We start from the raw sequence: 17,581 nt of genomic DNA, 5'->3' as shown, positions 1-17,581 counted from the left end.
CCACTTTATTACTGGGTTGGACCCACTTTTTTTTTCGTCAGAACTGCTTTAATTCTTCATGGGATAGATTTAAACACGTCTCAGAGATTTTGTTCCATGTTAACAACAACCACTCTGCAACTATTTGAGCTTTGGGACATTGTGGATTATCCCGATAGAAGTTAACATCAGAAGACAGGTACACTGTGGTCATAAAGAGTCAATACTTAAGTTGTGCTGTTAAAAATATCCTCCACACCATTACACCACCACTAGCTTAAACCATTGATCCAAAGTAGGATTCATGTTGTTTACATCTCATTTTGACCCTAAACATCACAGCAGAAATCCAGACGTTTTTACAATCTTCTGTTGTCCAATTTTGGTGAATCCATGTGAGTAGCCTCAGTTTCCTGTTCTTAGCCAACAGGAGTAGTGGTGGTCTTCTGCTACTGCTTCAAGGTTTGACATGCTGTGTGTTCAGAGATGCTCTTCTACATACCCTGGTTTTAATGGGTGATCGGCTTCCCAACAACCTAACATATTCACTTTCCCCCAAAAAAATCAGACTTTTTCTCCTTGAAGGCCTATAAATAGTCAGTTTAATGCAGATGGTTTTGTTGTTGTTTAGACTTGAACTGTCTTTTAAGATGACTTTTAGCCATCTTTTTCCTCAGATGGTAGTATAAGAGGCAGCTTCTCAGATGTAAAGATTTTCTCTTAAATATACTGTGTTTGGGATAAAACAAATCATCTGAACAGGACTCACTGGGCTGTGGGGTATGGAGGGCCATAAGTGCCAAAAGGAATTATATTAAACACACCATTAAAGAACTGTGATTAATTAAAATTGGAAGTAGACAAATGTCAAACAAGTCAAATATTTAGTCAATAGAATGTCATTAAAATAGGAAAAAAATATTAAATGGCTTAAATGAAGTGAATTGAAATTGAACTTTTTCCCCCAATTTTAAGTATTTATTTTATTCATGTTCGGCTCTCTCGGCCCTCCACAGTAAGTATAAAGAAGCTATGAAATGTCTTTTTTTGGCATGTCAGCTGTACCGTTTTTAAGTCTCTTTTGCTGTATGTGCAAGTGATGCTCAGTGAACACGTGAATTCTTCCAAATATTTTTATTCAGTGTCATTTTTCTGATTGTGACTTATTCCATGTGACCACAAAATAGTGACAGTAGCTCGGGGTCTTTCCCACGTCATCAAGGAAGAATAGGTATAAAATAATACTAAGAGCATACAACCTTATCTCGTAACATTTGATAAAATATTGGCATTTACTAGATTTTATGACTATAAATATAAACACAACCGTAAGAAGCTTTTCTGAAGTCTTTCTCGACACCAGCAGAGTGAGAGCAACGGATATGAGACGTCTGTTTGGTGCCATGAAGTGGACGGTAAAGTCCTGTGGTGAACGTTAAGGCCTTTTTAAAATTATTTTAAAAGTGAAACTGTCATTGGCAGCGTGTAATTGTTGATAGCAGAGCCCTGAACGCAACATCTGTCTGAAAAACAATCCAAAACTCCAGAAAAAGGAGAAAAGAGAAGATTTAAAAAAAGAAAAATGGATTCCAGCAGAGAAACCTGAGACTGCTGCTGAGAAGCTAAAAACAGAAGAATGATTTGTGACCACCGATTCACCCCCAGAAGAGATTTTTCTGCTCCCCTTGAGGACAAGAGGCTCGAAAGCAGCTGCTTTTACATTCGTAGGCATGGACCTTCCACTTGAGAGAGGTCTTAAAACAACATCAGGGAAAGATGAGACCATAAACAGTCACAAAATCCACACCGGAGGGTGAGGGTTCATCTTCACACGTGGGGCGTGACACCACCACCACCTCCTCTCCGATATGGTTTATGCCTTCATACATGCAGCGATGATTAAACAGCTTAACGTGGAAAATCGTTCTTTGGTTAAAGTGATGAAACAGAAATCATACTTTAAGTTTTATGGATTTAAAGAAAAAAAAAAGGGGGGGGGGGGAGATCTGTCCATGTTAGATACACCCTTAAATACAACCCTTTGAATTTTTGCTGAACAGCTTTCAGAAGCATGTTGTGAGGTTTGTCTATTTTTAGAAGCATTTTTTCCATCTACACCGTTTTCCTATGCTTGCACACGGCAGCGTCGACCATTTACACATCACATCGTCACTACATGAAGAAAAAGCATGCACAAAGCCTCAGAGCCGCGCCCATTCCAAGGTAAGGAGGAGAGGAAAATAAAATGTACATTAGCTGCAAACCTCACTCACTTCTCACACACGCACTTTTCAGCAGATGAGCATTGTGTATCATAAACTCTGAGCTCTACTCAGGCACCAACCTCGCCTGGATTATTTTGAGTAGAGAAACATGTGGCACATGGCAAATGTCCAGACCTATTAAGTTCAAAGAAAAAAAACAAAAACAAAAATCACAACTTGCAGAAGCTGTAATTTAAGGTCTGTGTAAATTAGATAAATTGGACAAAAGCACTGTGTTAGTCCTCAAAAGCAAAAAACAAAACTTATGCTCAGCTCCCCTCTAAATGGCTTTCGTTACAGTCTCGCTGGGAGAAATGTCGATGTACACAAAAACACCCTCACAAATAATATTCACTCACAGACACGCACACATGAAAACAACATCAGAGGATACCGTCAGCGATTAAAAATCATTCAAATAGAAACTGAAAATCCGCTTCCACAAAACTATGCTTCCTTACATCCTAGAAGACATGCATATACTCAAAACACATTGATTAGAATATTTTTGTGTTATATACCTATTGCATCTTAATATACTGTAAGTTATGAGTGTATGTACATTATTTTATGACACTGTGTACATGTGCAACGCCGTGACTGCTGCACAGAAACTCGTCTTAACACTGTGTGAAAGTTTTACAATAAAACCAGATCCGAACATCCTACCGCTGCCCGCGACTGCATCGTGACGTTAGTGAGGTCTGTTTTAGGTGGTTGTCGAAGGCGGCGGTGACGCAGCGAGCACGCGGCTCGTCGCGCTGCTGATACGAGCTTCGACGCATCCGTCGACACCACTGAAGGTTGATGGGTGAAAGCGGATGAGCGCCTCCTGTGGTCAAATCCTCCCCCTACGACCTGTGTTTCATCCCATCAGAAAAGGTCAAGGTACATGAAGAAAGGCACCTCAAAACTGTTGTGTGTTCTGAGACAGACAAGAATAAATGGTAGCTTTAACCCAGGCGGGCTGGACAATCAAAAGAAAAGAAAAAAGGGAGATTGAGCTCTGTCTGTGACTCCCTTTTAACTCAAGGATCAGGCGCCGTGTGTCTGCACGTGTGCAGCAGCGAGTCCTCCGTCTTCTCTCTGAAGTATAACAGCAAGCTTTGAGCAGTCAGTTTGTTTTCTTCGCTAATAAACCGGGTCGTGGCCCTTTTGTTTTTGTTTTTTACAGTATTTACACCAGACAATGAGGTTTTTCATGTGAAATGAAGTCCAGACAGCTGAGAATGGGGTGGATGTGAACGCCTCCAAAAATCTGTGGATGACAGCAAAATAAAGGACGACGACTGAGCTGCAGGATCAAGCCCACCCTCGAGAGAGTTCAGAGCTCTTAAAAACTCATTTATTGGTTGTTTTTCTTGCTGAACAGCCGAGGCTGCTCGACAACATGTTTAAAGGTAACTTCAGGATGAGCATGATCCCTCCACTTACGCTCGCCGTCATCATTTATTTGGTGTTCATCAACAATTACATTTAAAAAAAAAAAAAAAAAAAAAATCTGAGGAGGCAGCTGGTTGGTTGAATGCATAGACCATGTGACCCTGAGGGACATGATATCGTAGTTGTCATGTGATGGGACCGTGGGTGGCTGTGCTGCCCGAGCGTGCATGCAGGTGTGTGCGCGCCGTTGCCTAGAACAGCGTGTAGTCGGCGGGGTACATGACGGGGAGCCAGTTCTCGCTGAAAGCAGCGCAGTGTGTCCATCCGAGGTGACGCATGAGCTGAGGAACGAGAAACAGAAAAAAAAAAAAAAGAATAATTAAAAATCACTGCAGTGAAAAAGACGTCATCATGTGCTGGCCGTCACTGCTGCCGTACCTGGATGGAGTTCTTCATGTTTTCTTTGCTGGGCTTCTCCTCCACCATCTTTGAGGCGTATTTTAAAGCCCGCCCGTACATCTTGTTCACCAGAGCGTGTTTATATGAAAACATCAACACCTGAGCAGCCAAGGCAAAGAAACACAGAAAGAAAACTTTAGCCATGACCCCAAATCTTAAAAAACCCCAAAAACAAAAAAAACAAAAAACCCAAAACAAACAAACACCAATTTGACTTCTCTTACCTTGGACTCAGTTAGCTCCGCCCACTTCTGCACCTCCCAGAATGTATCCATCAGGGCTTTGGAAATGTTCTGCAGGATGTCATCAGAGCTGCTGGCCGCCTCCTCTGCAGGCTCTTCAGCCACCGTCTGCCCCGTGGCGACAGCCCCGGCGCCATCCTGCGACGAGGGGGGTAGGAGGAGCTGGTCGGCAAGAGCGCAGCCCTTCCTGCACAGAGCGTCGAGCAGGGACGACTTCTGCTTCTCCATGTCGCTGATACACAAATATTACCAGAGGTCAAGAGCAGCACGGCTACGTTAAGCCTAATTGTGCTTTTGTTTTATTGTTCTTCAGTTTGTCATTTTTCCATTATGTGTTTTATCCTATTGTAACGTGTCCTTGGGTGTCTTGAAAGGCGCTTTATAAATTTATTATTATTATTGTTCTTTTTTTTTTTTATAAAAAAAACAAACAAATAAAGGAGCCTAAATTCTAAAATGTACTTCATGTACAACTAAGGTAAAGAATGCCTGTTTATAGAACAGAATGCCTGGAGTTTGCAGAAAAATATGAGCCAGGTCACAAAACAACATCAAGGGTTTTTTTCTAGTAGGTTTTCAATGGATTGAAGAGTTGAGCTCTTGTTTGAGCTGCCAAAAACAAACTAAACTAATAAAATTTGTTATGTGTGGAACACCTTCTCAGGGGTTCATGCTTAAGCTAGACTGAAATATTTACTAAAACTAGTTTGTGGTGTTAACGCTGCTCCTTGGAGCAACATACCTCTTGATAGAAGCGGCGTCCGGCCGTGGGTCCGTCTTCATGGTGAGGTAAACAGCCAAGGCTGTCTGGTCGATGCGGGAGATGACGAGGTCTGCTGCTGACACCACCTCCTTGAGGCGTTTCACACGCTCCTTAAACGTAAACAAAAGAAAAAAATGACTGTGAGTCAACAAGGTCGCACAGTTTAAACTCCGTCCCACGACTCCTGGCACATTCCCCGTTCCTCTTTCACCTTTTCCGAGTCCAGCTGGTGGAGCCTTTGCACATGCAGTGCCAGGTAGTCGGCGTAGTTTTCCATCAGTTCGTCATAAACAGCGCTGGAATCTAACCTGAACAGTAAAAGGTGACACACGGATGAGCGAGAAATGAAGCCGAGTTGAAGCGTTGGCGGACATAAGAGATGAGAAAGTGCACACACTTGGTCATCCACTGAATCTTCAGATCCCTCATAGCTTCTGCAAACTCGTCCTTAACGTCCTTCTCCTTCTCTCCTTCCTTGTCCTTCTCCTTCCCTCCATTCTTTGTTTTGTTGGGAGCAGGAATTAAGTGGTAGAAGACGGGAACGACATCCTGCATAAATGTACACACACACACACACACACGCACACACGCGCGCACAAAACAAACAAACAAACAAACCAGCTCAGTCGAAATAAAGTCATTCAACCTTCAACATAATCCATCATCATATCCCAAATTCTCACCCTCTGCTAACTTAAAGCATCAAAATCCTCCCGTTTCACTGATTTTTAAATTAAGGAAAAAATACCCAGTTATAAAAGTTTCAATTATAACTAAAAAGATAATTGTATTGACCACCAGAAAACTAACTACTCTGTCGAACAATGCATCAAAGAACAGAAATACTGACATGCTTTGAAATGATAAAGCAGAAGTAACAAATCCTAGCTTAAGGCAAAGAGTAAGCCATTTCCAGATGGTAGGAGAGCAGTGGACGCTCTGTTGTACAGTGTTTCTAGCTCATCCAGTACCTTTTTAAACTTCCCTTGTCGTTTTGCTGAGGCCTGCCCCTGGTGGTCAGAATAACACACAGTAAGGAAGAGACAACACAAGCACACCAGAAAAAAGGATTCTCTCTTTATTTCATCCTCACTGGCAGACTCGGAGAGTCCGCACACCTACCTGTTGCTCACTAAACGTGTGGTCTTAGATTTAAATCTAAACACATCTGATCTACTTATTTCCTTTATTCCTGCAGCAGGGAAAACTGAATGCAATCAGTGCATTATCAGAACTATATAGGTTCTGATAATTATATAAGTATAAGTGGAAAACACTGATCTGTAAATGGCTGCTAGAGTTCAAACTGAAGTCTTTTGCGCCGCAGCCACCAAGTAAAGCCACGAACACACACAAGCTTAAAATAAAATAAAAAAATTTAAAAAAAGGGAAAGAAAGACATTAAGAGTTGATTCACGAAGCGTCTTTAGGGAAGTTAAAGTGAGTGCTTGCAAACGAAGAAAAACCAAGAGAACAGGCTCTGCACACAAAACAAAACAATTGTAGAGCAAATTTTGGCAGGGTTATTGCAAACAGCCCCCAGGCCCAGTGGTAAGTAGCAAATCCCCCTCACATTAATTTAGTTGGGAAAAAAAATCTTTGTCTTTTCCAACTAAAATTCTTCCAAATTTTCCAAACAATCGGACTCAGCTGTATTCAATGTGTGAGAGAGCCGCATTTACCACATTAGATTGATTCTGGATTGAAACAGAAGCCAAATGAATGAGAAAAAAAAAAATATCAGGCTTCAACTTCAACAGGTTTGTGCGTGGAGGGGAGCAATCGAGCACCGGTGTTTTCTGATCCTCAGGACTGCGAGTCCTGGCGGCTTCACATTAAATGCATCTAAGTGAATGCTTGGCAGGAAATGTGAAATCCAGCACGACTTTGGGTCCTGATGAGCAGGACCACATATTTCTTTGAAGTATCGAAGTTTACAAAGAACAAAGCTACTCACAGCTTTCTTGCCATACTCGCTCTTGGGCACGACGAGAGAGCCTGAAAGGTAGCATCCTGGACTCGTTCCCTTCGGGATCCTGTAAACAAAGTAAAGGAAGAAAGAGAATAAATTCAGAATTATAAATAAAGACTCACATATTTTAAAGGTGAAGTATTTTCACACTGGTTTGTGGTCCTGTTTTGAAGTCTAGAGATAATGATCATCATCATGGTTACAAAAACCTGGTCTGACTGTGACACCACATGCTCACTGACGAGTCAGTCATTAGCCAACGAGCTTGCAGCTGCATACCACAGAGAGTATCTGTGGTAATTGAAGTGGATGAAATGAAATGTTGCGTGTAAAGAGCAACCAAATCTATTTAGAGACCAAAAATGGTGCTGCGGTGCAAGGCCACAGGAAATAAAGAGTTTTGGAGCATGGATATGCAGACTAAATATGTCTGGCCCCTTGGTGGGTTTGACTCACTTGTCATCTGGCAGGCCTGTGACGTAGAAAGGCTGTGTGGCACCCGGGGACAAGGTGACAGAATTCACCTTCTTCTTGGCCATGAGGGCAGCGCGATGTGTCTCATAGACATCCAGGCTGAGGGTGGTGGAGAGACGGTGAGAAACCACGAACGGCAGATCCTTAAGTCGCTCCAGCTCACTGGACTGCTCGTGGCGGACCTGCAGCCGGATAGTGTAGTCTCCCTTTTCCAGCTTTAAAGAATACTGTAAAAATAAAACATTTCTTTTTTTAAAATCCACTTTCCCATCATCATAAAGCAGGTACAACCTGCAGGTATGAAGGAACGGTTCAGAAATGCGTGTACAGGCATTCCTTGTGGCATGGTCTTCATGTGTACCTGGTGTGGATAGGCGTCACCAGAGCCCAGCAGTCTCTTGTTCTGGTCAAACAGCATCCAGAGCTGACTGTCAAACTCTGACTCGTACAGCAGCTCACACAGCATTGGGCAGCTGGGTGTAACTTCTCCACTCTTGGGCTGAAAACAAGCAGGAGAAGATTATACACACATGGCCAAAAAAAAAAAAAAAAAAAAAAGCTACGTTTTCCTCTTCATATGTTGTGCAGGTGGTTTTACCTGGTGAAAGCTGTAGGTGAGCACGATCTCATAGAGTTGTCTGTTATCAGGCAGAACATCCCTCATCCCCAACGCTTTTATCTTTGAACTTAAGGGCCTACAAAACAGACAATGGGCTCAATAAAGGAGCTACAACTAAAGTTAGAACCAAATTGTGCACACCTACACTCACCTCAGAGGCTGAACCCACGACTTGAGGGTGATAGTTGGAGACACTTCTTCGTATCTCAGTGGTGAAAACACTTCGAAACTCGTCACTCCCTCCGAGGCATGCTGCGCAGTCACAAACCAGAGTCAGAAAAGAGACAGAAGAGAACCGATACGGTCTGAGCAGCGTCTTAATTCCTGCTGTTGCTGTTCTCTTTGTTCTTACTATGTGCAGGGGTGACGGAGACGTGTTGAGCCCATGGAAGGCGATGGTGTAGTCCACCGTGACGTCACCCAGGCTCGCCCACCAGCGTGCAATGCAGAACTCTACCACTTTACCTGACTGGAGAAGAGATTATAAAGCACAGTGCTTATCCACACTGTTTTGTTTTTCCACATCATAATTTACATGTTGAATCCAAGCTAAGAGAATATAAATATACACACCAGAACAGGGAAAGCCTCAGTTAGTGAGCCTCTCTCCAATAGTGACGAGAACTTGTAGAACTCATTTGCTCTGTAGGCTTTCTGTTTGACCAGGTGCACTGCATGGAGAACAAACTTTGACGAGACGTCTCCCGAATGAGACGTCAGTGTGACCTCTGCAAGAGAGAGACAAGAACAGAGGTTAAAAAAACAGAAGAAGAAGCAGCAGAAGAAGAAGGCTGTATCCCAATTCAGGGTCTGCAGCCTTAAAGGCCGCATTTTAAGGCCGATTACGTCACAGCGATGCGACGAAGGCTGTCCCAATTCGAAGACTGCTCGAAATGCGGCCCTCAAATGCGTCCTTCATTTCCCTGAATTTTAAGGACGTGGCGGTGTAGACTTCGTGGCCCAACATATCCCAGAATGCATAGCGCGGCGGTGGTGTGGATAATTTTGCCGGGAAAAAAAACAGCGGATAAGGGGCGCCCGAAGAGTAAACTTTAAGTAAGTACTGAATATTATGTCACTTATTTATGTGCAAATGTTTAATAATGAAGAACATTAAAACATTACTGTTGGCCACATGTCGGCAAAGTTATGTGACATTAGTGACGTTTGTACTAACTTGGTCTTAAAGCCTTTACTTTAAAATATACGCCGTTCAATAGCTGATCTTAATCAGAGAATGATCAAAGCTCATGTAGAAACAAACAAACAAACAAACAAAAGATTTTCTCCTTCATTTTTGTCAGACAATGCTGTATGAAACGTATCCAGCTATTAGTATCATGGTTGCTAGGCAACCTGCGCAGCGCAACGGAGGCTAGACCATCCCATTTCACAAGCCTCGCACTTCCGGCCTTAGCGGTCTTTAAGTACGTGGCCATTGAGGATCGTTGACGCTGCGTACTTTAAGGCTGCAGACCCTGAATTGGGATACAGCCGAAGAAGCAGCAGCAGCAGAAGAAGCAGCAGCAGCAGAAGAAGAAGAGCAAGAAGAAGAAGAAGAAGAGCAAGAAGAAGAAGAAGAAGAGCAAGAAGAAGAAGAAGAGCAAGAAGAAGAAGAAGAGCAAGAAGAAGAAGAAGAGCAAGAAGAAGAAGAAGAGCAAGAAGAAGAAGAAGAGCAAGAAGAAGAAGAAGAAGAGCAAGAACAAGAACAAGAAGAACAAGAACAAGAAGAATCAGATTCTTCAATTATTCTGAGGCGTGCGCAATCAAGATATCCACTATATGGTCAAACATGTTGGGCTACACACCTAATTGTTGCGGTGCTTTCACTCCCTTTGCCACAGATATATAAAACAATATCAAACAGCCAGCCATGCAGTCTGCCTCTATAAACATTTGTGAAAGAATGAGCCATTCTAAAGAGCTCACTGAATTCGACTGTGGTGCTGTAATAGGATGGGCCCACGGCACCAAGTCAGAAATTTTTTCCATCCTAGATTTTACAGAATCAGCGAAGAGTGGTACTGCTGCAAAGTAAAAGCATTTAGGAAACGCACCAACTCAGCCATGAAGTGGCAGACCGCTTAAAGTTATAGAGAGCAGTCACCAACAGCTGAGGCTCACAGTGCATAAAAGTCACCAATGCTCTGCTGACTCAGTAACTGAAGCATTACGAGATCTTTTCACTGGATCTAAGCTATAATTAACAGTTGACTGTGCAATATGTAACAGTGAGGAAATTTCCCGCCTGGCTTGTTGCACAGGTGACATTCTATCACATACCTTACTGGAATTCACTGAGCTCCTGAGAGCGACTCATTCTATCATAACTGTTTGTAAAAGTAGCCTTCATGGCTTGGTGTTTGATTTTACACACCTGTGATCATGGAAGCGGCTGGAACGCCTGAATTCAATGATATGAATACAGGGAGTGCAGAATTATTAGGCAAATGAGTATTTTGTCCACATCATCCTCTTCATGCATGTTGTCTTACTCCAAGCTGTATAGGCTCGAAAGCCTACTACCAATTAAGCATATTAGGTGATGTGCATCTCTGTAATGAGAAGGGGTGTGGTCTAATGGCATCAACACCCTATATCAGGTGTGCATAATTATTAGGCAACGTCCTTTCCTTTGGCAAAATGGGTCAAAAGAAGGACTTGACAGGCTCAGAAAAGTCAAATAGTGAGATATCTTGCAGAGGGATGCAGCAGTCTCAAAATTGCAAAGCTTCTGAAGCGTGATCATCGAACAATCAAGCGTTTCATTCAAAATAGTCAACTGGGTCGCAAGAAGCGTGTGGAAAAACCAAGGCGCAAAATAACTGCCCATGAACTGAGAAAAGTCAAGCGTGCAGCTGCCAAGATGCCACTTGCCACCAGTTTGGCCATATTTCAGAGCTGCAACATCACTGGAGTGCCCAAAAGCACAAGGTGTGCAATACTCAGAGACATGGCCAAGGTAAGAAAGGCTGAAAGACGACCACCACTGATCAAGACACACAAGCTGAAACGTCAAGACTGGGCCAAGAAATATCTCAAGACTGTTTTTTCTAAAGTTTTATGGACTGATGAAATGAGAGTGAGTCTTGATGGGCCAGATGGATGGGCCCGTGGCTGGATTGGTAAAGGGCAGAGAGCTCCAGTCCGACTCAGACGCCAGCAAGGTGGAGGTGGAGTACTGGTTTGGGCTGGTATCATCAAAGATGAGCTTGTGGGGCCTTTTCGGGTTGAGGATGGAGTCAAGCTCAACTCCCAGTCCTACTGCCAGTTTCTGGAAGACACCTTCTTCAAGCAGTGGTACAGGAAGAAGTCTGCATCCTTCAAGAAAAACATGATTTTCATGCAGGACAATGCTCCATCACACGCGTCCAAGTACTCCACAGCGTGGCTGGCAAGAAAGGGTATAAAAGAAGAAAAACTAATGACATGGCCTCCTTGTTCACCTGATCTGAACCCCATTGAGAACCTGTGGTCCATCATCAAATGTGAGATTTACAAGGAGGGAAAACAGTACACCTCTCTGAACAGTGTCTGGGAGGCTGCGGTTGCTGCTGCACGCAATGTTGATGGTGAACAGATCAAAACACTGACAGAATCCATGGATGGCAGGCTTTTGAGTGTCCTTGCAAAGAAAGGTGGCTATATTGGTCGCTGATTTGTTTTTGTTTTGTTTTTGAATGTCAGAAATGTATATTTGTGAATGTGGAGATGTTATATTGGTTTCACTGGTAAAAATAAATGATTGAAATGGGTATATATTTGTTTTTTGTTAAGTTGCCTAATAATTATGCACAGTAATAGTCACCTGCACACACAGATATCCCCCTAAAATAGCTAAAACTAAAAACAAACTAAAAACTACTTCCAAAAACATTCAGCTTTGATATTAATGAGTTTTTTGGGTTCATTGAGAACATGGTTGTTGTTCAATAATAAAATTATTCCTCAAAAATACAACTTGCCTAATAATTCTGCACTCTCTGTAGTTGAGTGACTGGTGTACACTATATTTCCAAACCCAATCTCATTTTTTTAACCTTCACCATCTTTAATATTAGCTTCCATCACTGTGACCGTATAGATATGATAGAAACGTTCATAGAATGGTACTGGGCACAAAAAAAAAAAAAAAAAAAAAAAAAAGCTGGTACCTGCAAGGCACCACTAAATTGCTGTGCACAAATTTGGAACCAACTATAGGAGTGATCCCGCAAGACCAAGCAATGATGCTTCCCCATGGAAATTAGTCCAACTTCTGCTACTTAGGGTTTGGCTAATGTGGGCCAGTTCTCTAAAGGGAGGCAGATCAGGCCCAGCGTTAGCACAGTGTCAGTGGAAAACAGAGAGACACCAACCTGCCCAGGAGGCTCCCTGAGGAACAGTAATGAAGTGGCGTCTGATCTGGCCCGGTCTAAAGTGGACGTCTGTGAAACACACCTCATGACTACGACTGTCTATTACTCTGTAGGAAGAGAGAAGATCCATCAGACAGAGAAACACACAAACCTCTTATGCGGAGCGGGGGGCAAGCATGTACTGACTTACTTGGCAGGGATAACAACTGTGATTGGAACTCTGAATAGTGGCCCACAGGTAGAAGCTGCTGTATCATACCCACACACCTGAAAGACAAATTCAAAGTGAACGTAAGTGCACGCAGACACATGAGCTCGATTTTTTGACTCATTCTCTCCTTCACGTGGTGCCCACCTCTGTGTAGTGGACTCCCTCTCTCAGTCCAACGGGGTCGATGCGGACGTTAATGTGACGACACTGGTTCATGAGCTCGAGGTGGGAGGGGCACTGGACCCACGGGGCAGCGCACGTGAGCGCCAAGTGAAGCTGCAGGTTGATTCGCTCAGAGTTTCCTGTGATGGAAGAAGAAGATAGCTACATTCTTAAAAAAAAAAAAAAAAAAAGAACAAAAATATAAATAAATAAAAACATGATGTATGAAAGTACCTGTGTTCTCTGGAAAGATGGGCTCAATTCCAACTCCGTGATCAGTGGGTCCAAGAACGTGGGCTGGGTCCCTGAGGTAGATGCCTCTCTGTGTTCCCACACTTACCGAGAAGCCTAGGTGGCTTGTGGGTAAAGAGGCGTGCTGAGTGAGGTAGTCTAACGCCTTTTCCACCTGAGAGGAAGACAAAACGATACATTTGTTTAACATCTATCAGGGAAAGAAATGGCAGAATATCAGGTTGAAAGTCTTACAATCACAGTACCTGGATTATTCCATGGCCCTGTGCAAACACCTCGATGTCATCAACCTTCAGAGCAGTGTTTTCCAGCGCTCTTCTCACAGCAGGAGCTGAGGGATGGATCCCGTTCTGTTTCAATCCTTTTTCACAAAACAGCAAACACCAGCATCAGCTTTGAATTCACACACATTTCTCTACACACAGCAGGCTGAATTATCACATCTCACTAGACCCACCTGAGAGGACTAGTGCGATGCCGCCACAAGCGTTAGGTGATGACATGGATGTGCCGTTCATCAGCTGGGTACCACGAAGGGTCCAGTTGGGCACGGATGCAATGGCACCGCCAGGGGCGCTGATGCTGACCCCCAGGGCCCCGTCGGTACTGGGACCCCTCGATGACCAGGTGTACTGGTTCGGAGGCAGCTTCTCCCTCAGGGAGTATTCTGCCACCATCATGTCTGGCGTCACGTATGCGCCAACTCCTGCAGAATGAACAAAGCAAAAATGAAACCAAGCATGGCTGGACAGATGTTTTGATCCAGAGGTTATCAATCCGTGGTCCAGGACCCACTGCAGGCTTAACAGTTTGAGAAGCACTGGTTTCATCCGAGCGTGTACCTATAACACTGCTGGTGGTTCCTCCTGGGCAGCCGACTGTAGTGAGGCAGGGGCCGTTATTTCCCGCGCTTGACACAAAGATCACGTTGTGTTTCTGCACAGCTTCAGTGATCACCTCACAAATCCTCCTGAAGGACAAAAAGACAGCGACAAATGAGTAACAGTAAGCAACGACGAGCTACAGAGGCAGCGCCTGCTCTCCATGTACTTACCCTGAATTGGGCCAGTGTGTGGCCTCCCCATAACTGTAGTTAACCAGGTCACACTTGTAGTTGATTACTTCAATCATCTTTAAATGACAGACAAATAAAGAATAAAATGGTGCAAACATATACAGATATTTTCTTTAAATCTATATTCTCAGGACTTTGAGGAATATACCGCGCGGATGAGCCCTGTGCCTGTTTCCATGGTGCTGAGGCGGGTGTCTCCAATCTTCAGAGCCAGGATTTGGGCACCCGGGGCCACACCATTACGTTCGGGCTCCTCTGGGAAGTAGCCTGCTGCGATGCTTGCCACATGTGTCCCGTGAGCCCCTTTAGGAGCGCACAAGCAGCATTAGATCATGTGTGAATACCCGACTATTAGGCATATTAGGAATCTAATGCGCTGGGATGGCTCACCTCCGCTGGTGACTATGCAGAGCGTGTTGCCGTCATCATAAATATTAACAGAATAGTTAAGCATCTCGACAGTTCCTAACGTGGCATACTCATGTGACTCTCTGTATGAGCTCAGCACAGTGCACTGGGACAGCTCTCCGCACTCTGAAGTGTCAACTACAGCCCTAAAGGGAACAAATCACAAATAGATTACTGGTAAACAAGGGAAGGTTGTGAAAAGAAAGGGTAAAAAAAAACAAAAACAACAACAACAAAAAACTGTAAGGATACAGAAGGGGAAAGAAAATTAAAGGTGGCCGTACTTCCATGTGACGCCATCGTGCCAAAGCACACAGTCATATACAGGCCCAGGATCACTGTACTTCTTTTCTAGCGATGCCAGGAGCTCTGACTGACACTGCAACTCTTCTTTCTGCAACTTCTCAATCTGTGGAGAGACTGAAAGATGAGAGATACAGTCGAGGCATCCCATGCTAGTAAAGGGTGCCTAACTACACTTGGAAAAGGCAAGAAATGAAGCCCAATACGTTAGATCCTCTCACATTCCCTCCTTATTCCTCTTGGTGATAGCAGCTATTCTTGCTGCTCCATTTTCTTTGTCACTTCCGATTTTGATCTTTCAAAATTGTTTATCACCATTCTTGTTCAATAATCAGCCCACAATCCCACTTCTTTAAATGTATTATTTGTGTCATTCTCACTTTCTCTTCTCCAAGTCGCTCTATGAATTTATAAATGTACATATTTTCTAACATAAACGTTGCCTTTTTCTCTCTCAAATGACCTCAAGGGAGCAGGTCTGACCTGTGAGGGGTTTGGATGAGCGAGGTCAAACTCTTCCGTCTTGCGGCAAACCTCAGCGAGTGCTGCTCTGTGTGGTGGATCCCACATCTTCTCCTTTCGCTCTTTCTAGTAGTCAAAAACCACAAAAAAAAAATCCAATAACTCTCCAACACAACACACAGTCTAACATACAACTCAGGAAATAATCTGAGCTTAGGAGCTGTCAACAGGGACACTTCAATTATGTTTTTCCCATCATTCATTCATCAGGTGGGTGTATTATATGAAAAAACTTTCCAAGTATGGATAATCAATTCAGAATAAAGGTCAGAAATCCTATCAGTTCACTGATTTCAGATGGATTTTCTATGAGAGGGAAGAGGACAATTCAGCAAGTTTTTCTGTGTTATCGCTAAAGCTGACTGAAGTGTTGAAACATCAGGAAAAAATGCCTGTCTGTGACTCAAGTGGCCAGAAGCTCCAATGCCATGAGTCTTTTGAACAGTTGCTATCATGTCCAAGCTTAATTGTCCACGTGTCAGGCGTACTGGGCTTTGTGCTCAACACTGTGTCAGACAAAATGAAGTAATAATGTCACCTCTTCCTACCTGTACTCTTTCTTTCAGAGCCTTGGGGAAGAACTCGTAGCCATTTTTAACTCCAATGCGATACTTCCCTGATGGATTGACCCAAGCAGGAAGGATCTGGACGATGTTAAAAAAAAATATGCAGTGTGAAACAAATGTAAAAGAGCGCCTATAAAGGAATGTTTTTAATGTTTGTGTACGTTGAGGTGTTTATATACTGACCTTGAGTGTTCTGCCAGAGAGGCCGGTGATTGTCCCATCTTTAGGCTCCACCACAGTGGTCATGTTCACGTCACCACTGCCTGTCGTATCAATGATGTCAACAATCTTTGGCTTCCCCTCAGTTGTAACCTAAGAGAACAAAAAAAATTTGTAAGAAATCAGCAATCCACTAGAATGCAGACAGAAAAAGGTGCAAATCATAACTGGTATCTTACATTGAATGGGGAGGGGTGTGTGGACAGCAAACTAAATGAATCGTCATCCATAAATCAGCTAAGTAACTCAGCCGGTAAAATGATACCTGAAAAAGCTCGTGTTTTTTAACATGAGGATTTGTTTACTACCAGAGAAGCAGTCAGTTTCAGTCTCAGCCCCTCAAGCATGACTGAAGCAAGAGAACAGAAAATAAGCTCAATGTATTATGAAAGCTACCCAGCTAGACTTACACATGTGCACTGGCAGGTTTAGACTAACATGTAGTGTTTAACACTGTGTTGGTCGGCTTATTTTCTTACGTTGTGACTTGGCAGTTTGGATAAAGTTTCAGAGTTTACGGATCACTTATCAAAACGCCAAATACGCTTAATTTACTCTGCCTTGCTACTATTAAGCTAGCTACATCCAGTCAGCGTGTAAATCTAATAGTGTAAACACTGGAATAAAGAGGGGTAAAAAAAACCCCAAAAAAAACCCCACGAAAATAATTCAGCGGCTAGCTTCCAGGCTGTCATGCTAGCACACATTTTAACTTACTGGCTAACTGTACGCCAGATTAGCACGGAAATACACTCTGACAGCAGGGGTAAACACACACTACTAGCTGCTTTGCCTTGATATGGTTGTCATTGTGGCGTTAAGTTAACTACTGGTGTATCCACATATGCTAAGTATCTAGCTAGATAGCTAGCCGCTGCCGTTGTATACCAATGAAGTGAATGAGTCGGCCCTTTAGCTTCGCTAGCTTCCGCCAACTAGGTCGTAGCTTAACACGAGGCAGCCGGTCAGATCTACCTGCATGCCGGGGGCCCCGGGATCCACGCCGGTGTCGAGGATGGCGATGAGCACCCCTCGGCCGTCATACTCGGGGAACCGGGTGAGGTAAGAGGCAGCGCCGGTTTCTTTTTTGGGGAGCAGCCCGTGGAAGGGGAATGGCTCTTCGGTAGAATGAGCAGCCATGATCGGAAGAGCGACAATGAAAACAAAGCAGCGAAATGGGGAAGAGAGCAACAGTACGCGTGTGGGACTGACGGGGAGGAGAGCTGGTTAAAGGGGCAGTACTTCCAGTAACCCCAGGCCAACGAGCAGGCCTTTATCAGCCTGTTAACTTATCTGCTTTAGTCTGGACTGGGTTTTTACTGTCATGTGAACTGTCAGCTGGCTGGAAAC

General features: G+C 43.7%; 1 protein-coding gene across 2 annotated transcripts; it reads right to left on the bottom strand.

Moving 5' to 3' along the window:
• Positions 1–1,098: 1,098 nt before the first annotated feature.
• Positions 1,099–17,548, bottom strand: tpp2 (tripeptidyl peptidase 2). Of its 2 annotated transcripts, XM_026165590.1 has the most exons (29): positions 17,207–17,548; positions 16,196–16,324; positions 15,995–16,090; positions 15,408–15,512; positions 14,906–15,030; positions 14,604–14,767; positions 14,362–14,516; positions 14,193–14,269; positions 13,981–14,108; positions 13,596–13,844; positions 13,384–13,499; positions 13,121–13,292; positions 12,869–13,026; positions 12,704–12,780; positions 12,514–12,620; positions 8,729–8,883; positions 8,508–8,624; positions 8,307–8,407; positions 8,135–8,231; positions 7,898–8,035; positions 7,519–7,763; positions 7,048–7,126; positions 6,062–6,100; positions 5,488–5,639; positions 5,302–5,398; positions 5,070–5,200; positions 4,310–4,559; positions 4,065–4,184; positions 1,099–3,967 (listed from the first exon to the last, which is right to left on the bottom strand). In XM_026165590.1, exons 1-29 carry the CDS (start codon positions 17,369–17,371, stop codon positions 3,878–3,880), a joined length of 3,834 nt encoding a protein of 1,277 aa, XP_026021375.1. In that variant the 5' UTR covers positions 17,372–17,548; the 3' UTR covers positions 1,099–3,877. The 2 variants fall into 2 exon arrangements, with proteins under 2 accessions (XP_026021375.1, XP_026021384.1); XM_026165599.1 differs by lacking the exon at positions 6,062–6,100 and having other exon boundaries at positions 17,207–17,547.
• Between the last annotated feature and the right edge of the window lie 33 nt (positions 17,549–17,581).

The sequence above is a fragment of the Astatotilapia calliptera genome, chromosome 1 (genome assembly GCF_900246225.1).
Source record: "Astatotilapia calliptera chromosome 1, fAstCal1.2, whole genome shotgun sequence".
Taxonomy (NCBI): domain Eukaryota; kingdom Metazoa; phylum Chordata; class Actinopteri; order Cichliformes; family Cichlidae; genus Astatotilapia; species Astatotilapia calliptera.
This window is presented reverse-complemented; position numbering and strand designations above follow the sequence as displayed.

Bases quoted from the DNA above. Each gene is read 5' to 3' on its own strand.
- tpp2 (XM_026165590.1), bottom strand. From the start codon at position 17,371: ATGGCTGCTCATTCTACCGAAGAGCCATTCCCCTTCCACGGGCTGCTC. The intron at 13,845-13,980 runs GTACACGCTCGG...TTCATTCTGCAG, and splicing joins AACCACCAGCAGTGTTATAG to GAGTTGGCGCATACGTGACG. The intron at 8,884-12,513 runs GTTGGTGTCTCT...TCTCTCTTGCAG, and splicing joins TCAGGGAGCCTCCTGGGCAG to AGGTCACACTGACGTCTCAT.